The following is a 19,484-nucleotide window of genomic DNA, read 5'->3' on the forward strand; positions in this document are numbered from 1 at the left end:
ACTACTAATTGAAATAACTGAAGTAAACAGATAAACTGTCTCAATAAACAACATTTTACTTGAGTATTAACTGTATGAACTACAATTCAGTATAAAATAAAAATACAGACAGAGAAAATATGCAAACTGTGCAGGTATGGTAAGAAAATTCTAACTTGAGTAGGCCACAATGGAATCGAATGGAGCGTTGGGGATCCATTTATTCCCAAAGACACATTTTTCAAAGCAGAAAAGCAAGTGACAGAACATCGCAACATGCAGGCCTTCATCTTATTTAGCCAGGATATATATATAGCCAGATGAAGGTTTCCCTGTGTCTTTGGTTTGGGCTACATGTCCTTGCTCTGCAGGTGTCCTTATCTGTAACTAATATTAGCCCAGTACAGTGCCGGGTCCACCAACAACCTCTTTTGGGAGAGGAGGGAGGCCAGTGGTGATGCTTTCCTGGTCCCTCAAGGCTATCTGTCTTAGCTAGGCACACAGCATGGGATAATGGCATCATGTACTGCTGTTGCCCGCATCAGGGGGATCCTTCGATTCAGCTGCAGATTTCATCCATCAGCTTTTATCTATCAGCTCTTGTGACCTGGCCATGAACATTTCCTGGTATTTAATAACTGTTTTTGTGTAGCTTCCAAACAGATGAGGAAGCTGTTGACAAGCATTTGAATGAGAAGGGCATTAGTGGAAACAGGATGCCAGTAATTGTTAAGGGTGAAACCGGTCAGAAACAGTCTCCCCACTGTCAAAAGGAACAAAACTGTGACCTTTACAAAACCAAGATGACCTTTCACTGAATTGTCTTCATCAAAACACCAACCAGAAAAGAGATACACTGCCATCATACAAGAATCCAACTGTCCCTCCCCCTTCATCATCATTCACAGCCATGCTAATCCAGAGAGCAGACCTCCATATGCCTGGACACCCTAATTAACACCCATCACTTACTAACACACCCAGCACTGAGCTTTTCTTCTCTAATTAGGTGGCCTTTATACGAGTGGTGGCTCATCAATGTTCCGTGGCCTTGAATGCATCATAGAACATTGCGGGGTCTTTGTTTTCAGCCCCCCTTCTCATCTTTAGATCAGCCACATTTATGCGAGTGCCAGGCTATTAATCACCAAGTCATTAGCTACCCATCAGTTACCTAAGATGTCCACCATGCTTTTTGATTAGAGGCTGAGCAAACTCTGGAAGACTGACCTGATGAATATTTAACAGTGATCAGTTAAATGGCTGCCACCCTGTCACCGCATCAAACATCTAGAATGCGCCTGCCCATGAACTTCACTCATACTATGGCAATTCCTACCGGTGCCACAGATTCAAAAAACAATAGTCCTTCAAAGCAGGTGATGAGCTGGCAACTAAATCTGAATTAGTTAGATTAGGCTCAGTAAATATGGTTTACAAACTTTCTTTTGACTGGATCTGTCAAAGCAAATGCCACAGCTGGTGCTTGGTTTACTTGATTTTTTTTTTTAATCCAGGCAAATTCAAATAGTCTGACAACTTTAACACTGGAGTTTATACAGGTTTGTCCTGTTAGCAAAAGGTGAAACAGACGTGACAAACGTGCCAGTTTCTTTCTTATAACTTTTATACATAAAGACAGGCTCATATCGCAACATACTGGTGAAGATCAAAACAAATCTGAGTGAAACATACATCTGACACAGACCTTTTTTGGACACTGAATTCAAGACTGGACTCAAGTGCTACCATTGACTATATACAGTATATAGTATGGGCTTAGAAAAAAATGTTCAACATTAACATCTAACAACCTGTCGTTTTCCGCAATCTGTCCCCATGCTGTGATTTCAGCACCCCGCTTCTTCTCTGGAGACACTGAATTAGAAAGCTGTGTGCTGCACTGCTTAAGAGGGGGAGGAAACATAATTGCATGCTCTCCTGGGTACTGTGGGAATAATTGTTCAGCCAGATGCTGTGATGTCAGCGCTCATCACCAGAGCCAAAAATAAAAACAGACACAATACACAAATTTGATAGCAGGTTTGCAGAGGTGAAATGTCTGAGCTGTTGATTAACTGCAGCTGACTATCATACTGAGGTTAATGATTGGACCCGTTATGAGACAATGTAGATAGTGTCGAATTTTTTCCTTTTATCCTCAACCTCACCTGTTCCTGATGTACTTCAGTGTTCAATTATAAAACAGCACTGAAAACCAGGCGTTTCATCACACAAAAACAACCATTGTTTGAAGGTTTTGGCTTCTGAAAATGTTCCCAGATCACATGGAGCCCATTTCCATATCCAAGTATTCCCCTAGTACTCTTCTTCACTACAAACTGAGGGTGACTTAAAACCAGTGCATGGGTCAAATGAGTTGTAGCTTTCATGGTCAAACCTGTAGAGAGGTTTTCTCTGCTGTACTTGATGTCCTGATTAGGCAGCAAACAAGTTCAGTCACTTGAAAATGGGAAAAACGACTGACACAGAATATCTGCCATTCAAAGGGCTTCTGCTTCTTTTTCAAGTTATTGTACAGGGTGGGCCACAGAAAAGTAGCTCGCCAACGTGAACGAGCAAGCAGATTGTTTTGGAGGTGGGCTACTATTCCGTAGCCTACCTTGTACTTCTTTGACACCTAATGGTCAGGTTGGGATGTCAGGGGCAAGAGTTCAAGAATCTGCCAAGTCCCATTTAGCTGCAAAGTTACTTGCCAAATATGTCTTCATGGGGGCTTAATCAAAATGAATGCATGGGACCTAATGTTACAGACACAATGCAAAGTCAGAAGTACAGTAAGTATGATGTAATTATGTTGAAGTACTAACTTAGAACAACTTTAGCACAGGAAGATACAGACAGGGGACAAATTAAAGTGCCCTCATTCATAAAGCATGAGGGGGTCACTCACTGTTTGATGAGGATGAAAACGTGGTGAATCAGACACAATGGCCTTACCGGTCACCAGGTTTCAGCCCAGTTGAACACATATGGGAGATGTTGGAGCGATGTGTTAGACAACGTCTCCACCATCATCATCAAAACATTACATCTTTTGCAAGAATAACTCTTGGAGAGTCAATACCAAGGTGCACTGAAGCTGTTCTGGTGGCGCGTGGGGGCCCAGCTCCTTACTGAGACCCTTTATGTTGGCCTTTCCTTTCAGTTATCATCTATATGTTTGGGAAATTGTAGTACATTGTTTCTTCAAAGTCTAGAATTTCAGAAGCGGTGTAACATAGCAAAAACATATTATTTGTTCTCATCTACGAAATCATTTCCTGAAGCACTGAAGTCACATCAGAGGCAGAGATGGGTCTAATGTCACAAAGATGGAGGTCTAGCACCCTCAGGCAAATCACAACAGGACACGGGTTATTGTAATGCCTTAGAAACCATTCATTTCAAAAGCAGAGGCTTGGGATAAGTGCTTTTTAATAAAACAGGGGCTACTGGACATGAAAAGAAAGCCCAATGAAAAGCTTCTCTCCATTAATTGACACTTGTGAGTCCATTAAATACTCACAATAACCTGGTGTAAATTCTCTCCATCAGAACACTCAATGCAGTGAGGTTCAAAAACGATCATGGGAGTTAATTATGTTCAAAAGAGTGTCGCAGTTTCATCACACATGACTGTGGTGAGGATTAATGGCAGGCGTCACAGAAAAATCCAATAGAAGAGTGATTAGCATTCCTTGGAGATACTCAAATATTCGGTGCATTGCTAGATAATCGAAGCATATTACTCTGCTTCATCTTGACACACAACATGAAATTTCATCCCAAAGGGAGAGTAGATTCATCCTAGTACAAGGGGATGAATCATATTTAAGAACATTACTGTGAAACAGTTCTGTTGTCCTTTATCCACGTATTGGTACAGTGAAGCAGTGGGACACTGATGTACCTCTATACCCAGTGTCACCGAGGCTATTCTTATGAATTTACTGTGCCTATTTAATGTGACCCAAAACATAGTGAGCTGACAATTAGGCCCAAATAATGATGTAAATATTCTGACCCCCGATATGGTTGCCTTGTTAAAATGATTGATAGTATGCAGCAGCCTGAGGTCAGTGACACTAGTGTTACAGACACATCGATGTTGTTACCAGGAAACTTAATTGGCTATCGCTTGTTGCCACATTAAAAATGTTATCTTAGCAATATCATTAAAAATCTGTATATTTTGTCACTAATTGAGAACAGTTAGAGTTCAGCCAAATATTAGGAATGAGATGATGCTTTGATATAAAGCTGCATTTATAGATTTTTTTTTTTTTTTTTTTTGCCACAGGACATGACTTGTATACCCAGCCAGCACCGAGCAACATTCGCATTCATTTGGAGTCTTGTACCTGGTCACCTATAAGTCCAATATTCACTCTCCTTACCAGCTTCTGAGAAAAATATCTGGTTCTTAAACTGACAAATGTTATACTCTGTTCGCCAGCTAGTCACCAACTTTCTTACTGTTTAGTGCTAGGAAAGCAGCTTGATGAGCTGAAAAGCTGCTAAAACATTTTATAGGGTTGAGGGGAACCGCAGAGTGACAAGTGACATTTCACAGTATGTTTTTGCATCTTTAAATACAGAGAACAACGCCCAAACACTTCAATTTAAAGATACTGAGAGGTGGATAATGACTTAGGATAGCCAACAGATCCTCATGCTTGGAAAGAATGTACAGTCTGTGTTGCTATATTATCATGTTTAGCTAAAAGTTCCAAAGTATAAGTGGGTTTTCACTTCCACCTCATTGCCAAATTCTCAAACATGGAAGGAAGCTTTGTTACCAAAACACTGTCATCTGCCTAAATGAGCCTGAGAGAGTTTGTTTGTCTCGTATTTGGGCCTTATTGTTTCCTGTTGAACATTTAAACTTTTGCAAAGTAGTCCAGCTGCTAACATATGTAGCTGTATTGGTGTTATCACTAAGGAGGAGTTTGAGTTGTTTTTGTAGCTGCTTACTTCATAAGCATTAGACAATTTGCCCAGAGTGCAATTCTTGACTTAAAATTGCTTGCATTAGCACATCTGCATATAAAGTAGAATTTATCATCTGCTTTGCTCCTAACTCCAATTTAAGATAAGGCAACAACAAAATCACTAGAGAAGTCATTGCATGTCTATTTCAACAGACCTTTGGCTTGGAGCAAACTCATGGCGCCTCATTTGTCTCCTTGCCTCCTCCCAGCAGCGTTATACACATACCACAATACTAAAGCTTGGTAGGATGCTAACACTATACATCAAATCTTCCAACCTTTTGAGATTATATCATTCAAATTACCTCACTGCACTGCTGGGCAATTGTTCCCAAGATGAAACTGAGGGGTAGGGATTATGGATCGACCTCCAGCTGTCTGTTTATCAGCTAAATGTTGTTGATTGGTTTTTAATGGACATTTCTGGAATGGTGCATAAATGCTTTGCTGTGACCAAGGGGGCCCAACAACATAGCTCGCTGTACATCTCTCAGTTACAATATCTCATATGCCAACATTTGTATTTAAAATAAATATGCCTCATTCTGATCTTTGACCTCCCTACAGCACAAAAAAACAAACAACATACCACCACAAATCTGAGGTGGGCCCCTGATGTTGTGATGGAGGCTCATTGTATTTTTAAAATTATACTTGCAGTTTGTGGTCACATTGAAATGAATCCAAGCTCTGTAATGTGAATACTTGCTTGAGTTGTGAATCCACAGAGAAATAAAACCCAGCTATGCAGCTACTAGTCTGTTCCTTTAGGTAGCTATGCATTGTATGGCTGGGCATCACATTTCCTCAAAAAGACTTGCTCAAAAAACACCAGAGCAAAGCAGGTTTTATACTGCCTGCTTTGGTGGTGGTGGTGAAAAAATGGAACCTCTAGAAGCTAAGGAGCCACATACCTTTCTCAGAAACTGGTGGGAAAAGCATTTTATAGACTGATCTGGTATGAGAGGTATCCAGAGTCTCCCCCAGGGGGTCGTGACCTCCCCAGCCTAGAATACACCTACCTTGTTAATGTTCTTATCCTCCATCTATATCTGAACATATTAGACTGGCACAGTGTCAACATTTATGTTTTTTGAACACAACATTACTGATCAGATTTTAAGTTACCAGTCAAAGCGAGAGAAATCAAAGTCTGTGAGGCCAGTTCAAGTGTTATAGCTATTGGCATGTAACGTTCATGAGGCTCATGTTTTCTATGAAATGAACTGTGGCCTCATTTGTCCTGCATACAGTACACTGCAACCATGCAATCCAAAACATCTTATAAACTGTTTGTTTCCTATCGCCTTTACCTGGCCCAAACAGGCTAAATCTCACCCCAAAATTACCTGGATGAATATGGGCCACATGGATGCTATTACTATGGTAACCAAGCTGTACTGCAAGCAGTGCTATCTGGGACAAAACAGCACAAACATCCTCCACATTCTCCTTCCACTCTGTAGCTCGGGTCTTCAGAGTGTGGGTGTTTTTGGATGCACGGGGCGTCGCTAACAGCACTCAGGCATCCACCCTGTCCCTCCTATTGGATGTTGAAGCATCCTATTGCTCCACCCAATCTTAAGCTCCAGGCTCATTTTATTTCAATTAATTAGCATAAATGTATGTGAGTGCATCTTCTGCAGCCCTCTGTCCCTCCTCTTAGGCATCCCCCGATGATCTAGTATGCAAATGTTAATTAGAAATTGATGTATTGCAGGAGGGTTTAAAGTAATGATATCCCGGGGGGGGCCTTCACTGTAAAATGCAATAATTCTCATCGACAGCATTGCTTCTGTAGCACAATGTGTCTAGAAATGCACCTCCAAGTCAAAACTGTTGGTACACATAAAGCAACTGTAGAGATAATCACAGTAGGATATTAAGAATTCATCAAAGTGCATTTTCTCTGTTACTTCTCACATTTCAAAAGGGCTGGAAACACTTGTATGAAGGAACTGAAAGCAGGTGAATTTAGGTTTTCTTTATGGACTATATCACCAAGGATGTGTCAGTGTACGTCTGCATGTACTGGTTGCCGCCTACAAATGGCTTGATTTGAAACCTTCTGGGATAATAGAATATGCATGGGACAGTTACTATAAACACAATAATGTCTGCATTTAATTTATCATTGTGCATCAGCAAGGTGCGTGTTAAGATGACTTTATATCTTGAGGCAATAATATTATTGATAACATATTTATGATTAATGTTGCTACGTCAAACACTTTTACGAAGCTGTAAAGTACTGAGTAAGCAGTACAACACTGGACTGAGTGATTAACAATGGAATCATTTTTATGTCCATCACATGATAGTAGTCGTGACTAATGGAGCATCGATGGCAGAGGCTGAATGAACAGAGGAATATGTTTTGCCTAATAATGTAAGAAAGGGACTCATTTGTGGGCCAAGGTCACCTAAGGGACTAAATGGATTATGTTCCACTGGGGCATTAAGGAATAAAGAAATCAAAGTTAAATAATGCATGAAAGTTGTTTTCAGCCTAATGTTTTTGTAAATGCTTTAATATGTGGCACTGAATATCTGAATGAATGTGTTTTGTACACAAAGTTTTCCTAGTTTTTAAGTATGACTTTCCATGCCTTCAAATGATTTCTTTTATTAAAATGAAAAATAACTGGTAATAATTATAATTTCCATATCATTTGCAACTCTTGGGACGCAATACATTTTCATGACTCTTCATGCCGCGCTGCAAGCGCTCTGTCCTGCTAAAGCATGATGTACAGAACATTTTCTCACTTACGACCGAGCTGTACAGTGTTTTGGTTTTATGTGCTGAGATATGTTCCTGTGAAAACCTCTGCTTCCAGTGCAGTGGAGGTTTATCTGTGGTGAGTACTGAAAAACTCAGGACACACCTCTCTATGAGGTTTCATGGGGACTATTTCTTTTCTGGACAGTAATTCTGATGAAAACTGTTCAAGGTAATTTATAATGTAAAGCCTTTTTCTGACATGATACATAATACTGCTGGCTTCATGAGTCTGTTAAAGTGACCGCTCTCTGTCATTCAGACATACAGTAGGTCACTTTTACATTAATGTTCCTCATAGCTCCATTCAGACTTACCCATGAGAGAGCCACAGTGAGTAGGCAAGATTAGATTTAAGACTTTCTTTTTTGACTTGGGCCTGAAAACCTTAGAAATCTGATGTCTAACCATATAGCTACTATGGATGACATAGCTCTGGCCTCCAGGACTGCTGAGAGGAACCTCTGAGTCATTTTTGACCAGGATATGTCCTTTAAATCACACAGTCTCTAGCACTGCTTTCTTTCGCCTGTGCAATATCACCAAAATCAAAAAACATATTGTCTCAAAGTAATGCTGAAAAACTGGTCCATGCATTTGTTAGTTCCAGGCTGGACTACTATAACTCTTTACTATCAGGATGTCCCAATAGTTCCCTAAAAAGCCTCCAGTTAATCCAAAATGCTGCAGCCAGAGTACTGACAGGAACTAGCAAGAGAGATCATATCTCTCCCATATTAGCTTCTCTCCACTGGCTCCCTGTAAAATTCAGAATAGAATTTAAAATCCTTTTCCTAACATACAAAGCCCTTAATGACAAGGCTCCATCGTATCTTAAAGACCTCGTAGAACCTTATCCTCCCAACAGAGCACTTCGCTCTCAGAGTGCAGGTTTACTTGTGGTTCCTAGAGTCCACAGAAGCAGAATGGGAGGCAGAGCCTTTAGCTATCAAGCGCCCAGCCTCACTTGTTGGGTTTTTCCTCTATGATAATAATAATAGTAAGGTCTAGACCTTACTTTGTAAAGTGTCCTGAGACAACATTTGTCGTAATTTGGTGCTATACAAATAAAACTGAATTGAATTATTTGTTATACACACAGGATGGAGAGTTTTCTTACTACAACATGGCAGATGATGAGTGTGTTCCAGGACAATTTTTTCCTCATGTTATTGCTGTTTAGGATGTCATTAAAGACAATCATGTCTTTTATGAGCTGAGCAACACAAAGACAAACACACACAAGAGATGTGCAGACACCCAGACTGCCATGTTTGATATGGCCATTACACACAACAGTGGTAATATGGTGCAATCTGTTATTGCAACTGCATGTTCAAACTTGTGCCATGTTGAAAGTAGTATGTATGAAAGTAATAGGTTATACATGAATGAACACCCTGTCAGATTAAAGGAAACGAGTGCAGGTCTAAAAGGGACATAACTTACAGTTAGCATTATTGATACATAACTCATCATATCTAACATGGATCAGATAAATGCAGAGCTGCATGGCTAAATACCACAAAAACTAACAAATTATTTCTTGTATGTGTGAATTGACCCATTTATTGGTATGAAAACTAATAAATTAGTAAGATTAATTTAACTACATACATGCATTTGGACAGAAATTTGTGCATCTGTGAGCACTGGCCTGTAAGTGCCACACAGGTTACTGATACAGACTGTGGGCATACATCCTGTCAGCATGTTTATACATTTTGGCAGTATATAAGCCATCTCTCTGCAAATGAATCTGTCAACAGCGTGCATGTCAATGTGCATCTGACTGTATGCAAGTGTGTTTGTATGGAGTTTTCTTGTGGTCGGCAGTAAACAAGTTCCACTCCTCACTACCTTGGTGCACCTGACATGACAGCCACTGGTGTTTTAAGACCAAAGGACCTTGAAATGGTTTTACTGTCAGAGAGTGAAAGAAAGTAAAGCAGCGGATGAGTGGCAGTGAGAGAAAGAGTGACACAAAGAAGCAGAAAGCAAACGACAGACTAAGAGGACAAAGGATGACGCATGAGAGCACAGCTTTGTGTGCGTGTGTGCGCCCATGAAAGCAACATGTAACAGATAAAAATCGATGCATGGAGGAAAGATCAAGGATTGAGAAGGATTTTCATATTTCTCATGCATGAATGCGACAACAGTAGCTGTTCACCTATCTGGAGCCCCTGGTTGCTCACTGGGGACACATTCATGCATTCAGCTCGAGTCTTTACAAAGATCGATTAAAACTACTATTTGTTAATGTAATGAAAAGCTAACAGAAACATAGCATAGTGCACAGAGGCATCAGGGCAACAGCGAGTGCTTCAGAAGCCCAATGACTTATGAGACAATAAGATGTAGAGATACTATGACCAAGGAGCTGGAGACGGCGGCATGTGTCTCATCCGTCAGAATAGTGGGTGCACAGAGAGACATAAACCATTAAGTGTCATCATTCAAAACAAATGTTATGTTGTCAGTTTCTGCAGAAGCAATAACATGAGCCTATGATCAAATTATTGATGGGAAAGCACATGAGAATACACTGATTGTACAGGAAAAGACAACTCAAACATGAACTGTGCTTTCAGACGTCTGGAAAAGGGTCACAGTCTTTAAAGACACCAGAACAACCTCAACCACTGATGAGCACAAATATTACACACACGCACACTCAAACTGTGATGTCTTTTGTTAGAATCCACTTGTTTTCTCAGACTGAATGACAAAGAGAAGCTCCAACACAGAAAACCTTCCATTTGCCTCTAATTAAGACCCTCAAAATTCAGTTCTGATTCTAAATTCTGGTGGGTCACACATGCACACACACAACATAGTTCATCAAAACTGAATCCTAAACAATAGCATGAAAGCACTTTTTCTAGAAACACCCAAGATGGACATTAAAGGCATTGTGCCTCTACTGTCTGAGTCCTAACAGGTTGAGAAACATGAACATACATCAGGACATTTACAATTAGCCACCTTAATGTAATCAAGAAGCAGTAGAGCCCATGGTTGCTCACTGGGGACACATTCATGTATTCTAGCCAAGTGTCTGTAGTATGGAGGCAGCCTCTACAAGCACTAAAACAACCTGAAACACAGTATCCCACGTTTGCCTGTGTCGCTAGCTAGCGAACTAAACTATTATTCTGGTAATAGTACCCCCCAAACAACTACTGGTACATTAGCACCACACTATGGTGTGGAATAGAGCCTAAGCTGAAATCTAAGAGGAACTCAAATCAGATTTGTGATCTTGCTAAAAAAGATTAATATTGATTAGTGACTTGCTCTTTGATTCGACACAGATTCTATGATTAGATTGTCTATGAACACATACTGTATAACATAACTTTGCTTTTCTCTATTGTCCATTATTACCTGTTTATATAGAAGCCTCCACTAATAGATGTTGACAAATACATAGTATTACACAGTTTTACCTGCATATAATGTACTACAAACCATGCGTTGACATTTATAATAACTGCTAAATAGGTAGATTTTTAAAATGTGCATTATAGTTACTGGAAATTTCAGGAACATGCATCGCCATTAAAACTTTGCCTACTCAGTCCTCCACCCTACAAGATATTCTGCTCCACTTTTTAACCAGCTGGTCTCCCTGTTCTTGGCCCCAATCATCAACCTAAAGCAAATAAAGAATTGCGAAAACATCTGTTGCAGAGCCCACTGTCAGCCCACTGAGGCCAGGGCCATTAGACACTTATTAACACATTTATCATCAAGGAAAATACACAGCTGTTGCACTGACATGGGCATCAAAGGTCAAAACCCCACTACCCTCCATTCTGCAGAGTTAGTCCACAGTCAGCTGTGCTGATTAAGTCCCCCATGTGGCAGGGAAATGTTCTCTTCCTTGATCCGCTTCTCTCCTGCGACCTGATTCCCTCTCAGCAGACATGTCACTGTGAGAAAATGTCTTGCAGTTTGAGTAGACTGTCATGCCAGCAGGTTTAATCCCTGTGTTTCACGAAGTTTCACAGAATGTGATGCTCTTGGCATGACCTTACGAGGTGGTTAACCCAAAGTTAGATGACTTCAATATATTTACTTTTGATGTAGAAGAAATGCCAGACTTCTGAAAGGAAATGTGCCTGATAAAGGTTTCAGAGTGAAGAACACTCACAAGTGTGTGACCTTTTATACTGTATGCGGTTGTGTGTGTATTTCAGTGCCTCTCTCCTATAAAGTCATAGCTTCAGCATTTACTGGGAAAGTTCATGGCTCACAGTTGTCTCTGCTTTTACACAAAAACACACGGTTATCAAAGTTCTTTGTCAAAATATACAAGAACGCCATATGCTTTACAGATGACATGGGGTTTTTGTTTGAAATCATACCATCAGTAAGGACATACTATTAGTTTTCTTGGCTGTTTCTAACTTTAGTACATTGTGTTTGAACAGCAGTCATTCTGTCAATGAATCATCCATTTGCATCAGGCATTTAATACAATTGAACATCTGGAATATTTATCTGTTCTCTATCTCCTGCAGTCTTTCATTTTGCAACAGCTTCAGTTATATACTGCCGATGCAAATGTTGGGATTTCACCAAATTATAAAGTAAAGTAAGTTAATGTACCTTGACATGACTGGATCTCATAATTAAGCAAGCATGAGTCATTTTAGTGCATCATGCCATGGATTCATATTGTGTGTTGTGGTTACATACAACCCTGTACCCCCGCCTCCTGTTGCTGCTGTTTCTGGGGCCTCGCTACTTCTGCTACAAACTATTTGTTTGTAGTAGAAGAAGCCACAGAGGTGAACAGTTAAGTAAAGTACATTTACTCAAGTTCTGAACTTAAGTATAATTTTGAGGTATCTGTACTGGTTTTCATTAGCTGATTGACAACACCTGGCTCATTCTTGCTACCAGATGATTGAAAACATCCAAACCCACAGGTGCAAGTGTGCTGGTTTTTATCTTACTTCAAACAGATTCTTTGAATACTATTTCTTGTCAGCATCATACAAGCATCAAGAACTGTTAGTGCTTGAAAACCTGCAGAAAACCCAACATTATTTTTGCATTAACGTGACCATTTTACTGATTAAGGTACAGAGAAAAAATATAATGGTTGTTTTTTTTATGAACAAGCTCTGATGTCCTGGCTGCCAGAGGGCAGGCACTCAAATAAATCAAAATATTTCTAAATGAATCTGTTTAACAAAACTCTTTACTCAAAATACTTCAGTGATGTGCTCATTGGTGACATTCAGATATTGTGCAATGAATATCAATTTTTAGAAATACTATTTATGACATTTAACTTTTTTTTGTGTTTATTTTTACATTTGATATCAACCATCCTCCATCTGTGTAACATATTCCAGCCAAACAGACCACTACCTGGAGACAAAAACCACTGGCTATGCCAACGAGTCTGACTCATGTTGAAAGCAGCTTTCACATTCTCCTGTGCTGCTCCCATATACGTAACATACAGAGGTCCCTTCTAACAGGCTGTCTTTGGGGCTTCTCCTCTGTAAATGTCATCCTACTTCAGGTGTCACTCTGAAAATGTTACCCTGCTACCCTTTTCATTAGCTCACCATCTCTGTTCTTGATTATACACCATTTTCCATTACAGGGAGCAGACACCTAGGGTGAGCTCTCTTCCAGCTGTACGTACTGATGTGTGATTGTGAGACTAAAAGGACGCCTTTTCAGGATATGTTTGCACTCAAATGTTATGTTTGATGTTGTTTTCTCAGCTGTGTTCACCTGTTAATGAAGATTCTCCACCATTTCCCCACATAGAACTGCTGTAAAGGAGTAGTCGGTCGCACAAGCAGCCAATCATGTCTGCAGAGGAAGAAAAAGGTGCAGTTTAGGTGACTGAAGTTTTGAAGGTTACTGCATATGTTGGTTTAGTTTAGTGAACTCTAGACATTTGAAATCTGCTTACACAATAACAGGTTCATTAGACTTACATCCATGTAATATAGTGTAGACTGACAAAATTAATATTCAACCTGTATCTTCTGGTTAGTTTACAACTGAAGATGCTTGATCAAAATAATATTCAAGACATACAGTATATGTAGAGTACACTTATTGTACTGACAGGCTGGTGATCATCTTTTTTTTAAACTGTCAGACAGTTTATGAGAAAGATCAAACCCAGCTACGTGTACTGCCTGCGTATCTTATTCCTCTGAGCCACAGAGCTCCATTATTGTCAAAAACTATTAAAAACACATCAGTGAGTCATGCTGTTAAACTGGGTGCGACCACACACACACACCATTCTACTGCCACAAATATTCATTAGAACACCAACTGTTATTAATAAACAGCTGAAAATAGTCTCCCAAAAATGTTTGTTTGTTTAAACTTTTAATAAAAACTGCCAGAAACAGAGAAGAAAAAAATCTGTGTGGTGTAAAAAGAGATTGCAATCTTCCTCAAATGAATACATGAAACAAACACAAATGCCCACTTTCCAACGTGATTTCTAATTTTTTTTTTACTGAGGTTTGACTGGCCCCTACTATTATCTCATGCATCCTCTTCTTCTGTGGTGGTTTAAATGGTACCTGACTGGTAAATTAGTGCCACCAGCTGTTTATCTCAACAAACCAATTACAGTATTGGCATAGCAGATGGAAATATGCATAAATTCACATTACCAGTCTGCATACACCACAGCTATTATCTGAGTGTAATGAATCTGATGCAGTTTTCTTCCAAAACGAAAATCAGAATATTTAATATTTTCTCAAATGAAGGTCTGGTAGCACAAGAGGCATTAAGACTGTAACATGGACAGACAACGACAAGAAGATCTTGCAAAATGAATTCAAATGACTTCTTATGTACATGTCCAATACCACCTTCTCTTTCCTACAGAGGTTTTCACATGCTGGTATCTCACTTTTTGTCAATAGTAAGCCTATTATTTGATGTCTGCTGTCTGTCAAAGTCAGCGCCCTGCTCTCTCTCAATGGGCCAAGGGTAATATTTGCTAATGAGTTGCTTAGCTGCTGCCATGGCAACAGGCCCATCACCACAGAGTGCGAAGCAGGAGTGACACCCTTGACACCAGCCCATAAAACAAGCCGCCCAGGCTGATGATCCACGATGCATAATGCAGTGCCAGAGCCCTCCTCCGCCTCCCTCATCCAGCCATCTTTCCTCTGTCTGTCAGTTCCTTCTTCCATGTTTGACTCTCTTCAACCTCCCAGTTTCCCCAGTCATCCATTCCATCTGGTTTAATCACATTACTGGGGTGCACTCTTTGCCCTCCATAACCCTTCCCATCCCAAATCAGATAAAGAGATAGAAGGAAAGGCCAAAGAAGTACGAGACAAAGCTTTCCAACAAAAGGCAAGTGAAGGTTTAATGTAATTGAAGATGAGAAATATACGATGTCAAGTCAGAAATGAATATGGACACAATCCAGGGGTCCAAGATTAAAACAAGCCATGCAGCAACTGCTGGCAAAATCTGTCTCTGGTGGGTAATTGAACTCACCAGAGGCACATGTAAATCTTTCAGGCAATAACATTAAAAAAGAAAAAAAAAACTCATATACTGTAGAGAAACTGCAAACACGGGTCCACTATTGGATACTAAGCAGGATTACACTTTAAGTAAGAAATCTGTCCTTGTTTCGTTTATTAATTCATCCTAAAGCACCCAAAGAGGCTGAATTAATATGATTAAAAAAGGGTAATATTTATATAGAAATGTATAGCAATTCAGCAGGTGCATTTAATTAAAGCCAACAGACCAATCAGGACTACATCCACCTTTCTAAACAGCATTTGCAGCACATATACTGTAGACTTTTGAGTTAAAGCAGACCAGAAATATCCTCCTCAATAAAAAATGTAAGCACAGTATGAGCCAATTAAACTGACTCTGGTATATCAGAACATCAAAACAGCCAATTAAATGGCAATTGCAGAAAACCTGAGAGGATAAACACTGTCTCTGATAATAAAAAAAGAAACAGAGAGAGAAGAGATGTGAAAGTTTTGCGGCTGCAGAGTTAGTAAAAAAAAAAAAACAAAAAAAAACCTGCTCAGGGTCCATAATGAACAATTATTGATAACATTTCTGAAGGGGCATGAAAATGTGTCAGTCAAAACATTAGAAACCCTTAGTTACATTCTGAATAATTAGTTATTTCTCTAAGCTTATAGATGCTCTGCTAGGTGATTCATAAATTCATTTATACTGATGATTCATCTAATTGTCTCAGGTGTTTGTGATAGGACTCTTTCTTGACTGGCAACCTGTGTCTCTCCTATTAAGACATTCTTTCAAATTATAATCTGATGTCTGACAACACTTTTTTGAGAAGAAGAAGACAAAAAATAAGCATAGTAATATTTTTGTATGGTGTTTTTAAACTTCTTTATTTGCTAGTCTAGGTGAGCAAACGGGGCAAGTTTTAATACTGATAAAATGTTGTTGCTCATCATCGGCTCTTGGCCACAGGTGTCGGTGTCAGTTCACCAGCTAACCCATAGAGACCATCTATCTAATTACACAAAGGATGCCCTGACGGCCTTCTTGCCACAACGTGACCAGATGACATTGCTCTCACTCCCATCTGTCCAAGCCTGCTGACACCTTATGAAGCAGAAGCAGCACAGATTGTGACTCTTATGTGACTTCTCAGGCACAGCGGGCCGTGATGCGTTCTCAAGCCTCAGCGTTCCTACATCCCATATGACCCTGTGTGGCTGTGTGAACGCAGTGATTACGTGAATGCTCAGTTGGGTATTTCATAGTCTGTGATAAACGTGTCACTTGGGATAGGGTCAAGCCCTCATCCCTGTGACCCTAATCACGAATAAGTAGTATAGATAATGGATGGATGGAATATGTGGAGGTATAATTTGGTTTTCTTTAGTCTTGGTAGGTGGCGCTGCTTTGCACATTCTACATGCCAGTTCCTCTTGGATGCCAACAAACTGGCAGTGTGGAACAACAAACATGAAAGCTTTCATATATTTACAGTATACCCTAAGCTGTAAGTAGGTTTAATCACTTTGGTATTACAAAAGACAGCAATGGAATACCAATAGGGGTATTTATATTCATGAAAAGCTCCTGATTATTATTTTAAGGCACTGGGGAAATAACTTTATTGATTTGAAATTATGTTGTGCCTTGTGTGGCAAAAACGTCACCCAGTTCACCATTTGTTTTCACAATTTTTCACTGTAGGACTTAGTAATTACAGTTCGTGTTGTGCTCTGTGGACCCCTTTACATTTCATTCTGTTCATTAAGATCCTTCGGTAACATAATGTGCAGTCATTATTGCAGGCATCATAAAACACAAGCAGGTAATGAATGAGAGTATTTTTCCATTAGCACAGCATATTGTTTTAGTAATTGAGTTTAAAGATGTGGAAGACCTCTAATATTCATAAAGCAAGTGATAAAGTAAATCTATTCACAAACATGAGATGCCAAAAAACAAATATGCTAGACTTGTAAGACTGATGGCATAAATTAAAGCAAACTGCAAGACTTTGTGAAGATTCGCAGTGAGCAACATTAAGCCCTTGGTTTATTAGAAGTGCTACAGAACCGACCAAACTTTCACCAACATTTAGTGAGAATTTCTGATAATGATGAGCCTACCAGATCTGAAGCGGACTGATAATTTTTATATTTCACCATTTATTTACTACAGTATTAACGTAACTAACTATTTAGCTTCCTTGACTAATGTAACTTGGGGAACATGTACTGAGTTTTCTCTCCTTTACTTGTAAAGGCTGGACCGAAGCCTTTCTGGAATGGGAAAAACCCTCCATCAGTAATAATTACCCTGTGAAGGCCTCAGCTGGTGGTGGTTCAGGCCTTCACTATGTGAGGGCCTGAACCACCACCAGCAGTGGCATTAGCTATGTAATATTTTGTTTTCTTTGTTCATGTGTGTAGATTTAAGTTGTAGGTAGCTGTTAGGCATTTGATATGACATTAGACATACACAGTTAATCAATGAAGCATGCACGTTTTGTTTATATAGTATTGCTAATGTGTGTAAATGTTCTTTTTCAGTTACCATTTCCTGGTCCATGGATGGGGGTGAGCCCAACAAAAAGACTCTGATTGGACTGAGGCAGCAGCAGGCTTAATAGGCCTGGACTGTACCAAGTGCCTAATACAGGAAAGGGGGAGTTTGGGAGAAATACATTGTTTATTTGTTTGTAGTCTATGTTAACTTTATTTGTCGAGTTATGTTGTTTTTTTACATCTCCCAACCAGAGGGTCAGAGGTTTGAATCTCGGTGCCTGCAGTCCACATGTTGAAGTGTCCTTGGGCAACACACTGAACCCCCAAGTTGCCCCCTGATTGTTAAAGCCATCGGTTGAGCTGGTGCCGCAGATGGCTGCCTCGGTTCTGTACTGGAAATAAATTCCTTGTGTGTAACATACTTGGCCAATAAAGGTGATTATCTAAAGATAAATGTAATTGTTATTAGACTGCCTGTTCAGTGTTTATTGGTAGATTATTTAGTTAGTGTCTTTGTCCATTCCCTGTGTGTGTTATTGGTTTGGCCAGCCAGTATATACTACACTATATATAGTATACTATACTATATATACAGCATGTTCCCCCATTTGTTAGGTGGGTTGTTTTTGATTGAGGCACTGTGCAGGTTAGTTTGATGTATTTTGAGTTTCCTTATCTTTTGTTGACCTATTTTAGGGCCCAGTTAGTTTGATACTGATGTTAGTATTTTTCCTTATTTGTGGGTGAATAAAAAAGGCCCATCTTTTTTGAACTTTAAAACTCCTCTGCCTTATTGTTCTGTCCCTGACATCCCCATAAGGGGGTGGGGGTTGGTTGTGTGTGAGAATGTGTAAATGGAAAATAACGTCAAGTGTTTGAGTGCCTATCAATGCATAGAAAAGTGCTATGTAAGAGCATTTACCATATTATAATTTTTCATAATACACCAGTGATAAGGCCCATGCTGCTGTATAATTACTGCCTTTGCTTTATATGCCTTGACGTACATTTATCTAATAACTGATACCGTATACTGCCAATAACAGCTACAATCCCCAGAGCAATCGACATATCACAAAATTGTCAGTTTGCTCTTCCTGCTGTGCACGGACCTTTAGTTTTCGCTGTTATTAGTGCACATGCATAATAACTAGAAACCCCTAGCCTAGCAGTTATCTGGCTTCCTGCATTCAAGCTACCATGGGGGAACCGATTTGCGCTTGTGACAAATGATGTGTGTGGGTTTTCACAGTTTTATGGTTAAGGCTTCTACAGTACATATGTGGGATCACAGTTCCTTAGTATATGCAAAATTTGTTATTGTTCATAAAATACACATATCTTTAATCACTACCAATCCACCAAGCACAAGAGCTGCAGTGTGGCAATTCCAGTGCATCACATATATTTACATGGCAGCACAACTTGCACATTAACAACAGAGAGCCACCATCAGTCATTACTCTGCAGCTCTCAACTGCAATACGTGGGATCATTCGGCATCTTTTCCATTCAGTCTGCTATGCCTTAACTTACATAACCTCTCTGGTCCTCAGGAGGCTGCTGAGACTGGATCAGATTGTATCAATGCACAGGTCAAGAGAAGGTGATGACTAATTCATGAGGCTGTTTGCAGGGAACCCTCATCGAGAGTCATTAGTCGACTGTCGGCCTCTGCTCACAGAGCTACAGGAGCTGGGCAGCGTT

At 39.8% G+C, this 19,484-nt stretch overlaps 1 protein-coding gene across 1 annotated transcript in view; it reads right to left on the bottom strand.

Annotated features, from left to right (window-relative positions):
* LOC109967076 (neuropilin-1a-like) overlaps positions 1–17,849 on the bottom strand; it is a 116,571-nt gene extending 98,722 nt beyond the window's left edge. The window contains exons 1-2 of the mRNA XM_020612418.1: positions 17,827–17,849; positions 13,519–13,599 (exon numbers count right to left, since the gene is read on the bottom strand). Of these exons, the coding sequence (XP_020468074.1) occupies positions 13,519–13,597 (79 nt within the window). The 5' untranslated portion in view covers positions 13,598–13,599; positions 17,827–17,849. The remainder of the gene's footprint in view (positions 1–13,518; positions 13,600–17,826) is intronic.
* Between the last annotated feature and the right edge of the window lie 1,635 nt (positions 17,850–19,484).

Source organism: Monopterus albus, unplaced genomic scaffold (genome assembly GCF_001952655.1).
Source record: "Monopterus albus unplaced genomic scaffold, M_albus_1.0 scaffold125.1, whole genome shotgun sequence".
Lineage (NCBI taxonomy): Eukaryota > Metazoa > Chordata > Actinopteri > Synbranchiformes > Synbranchidae > Monopterus > Monopterus albus.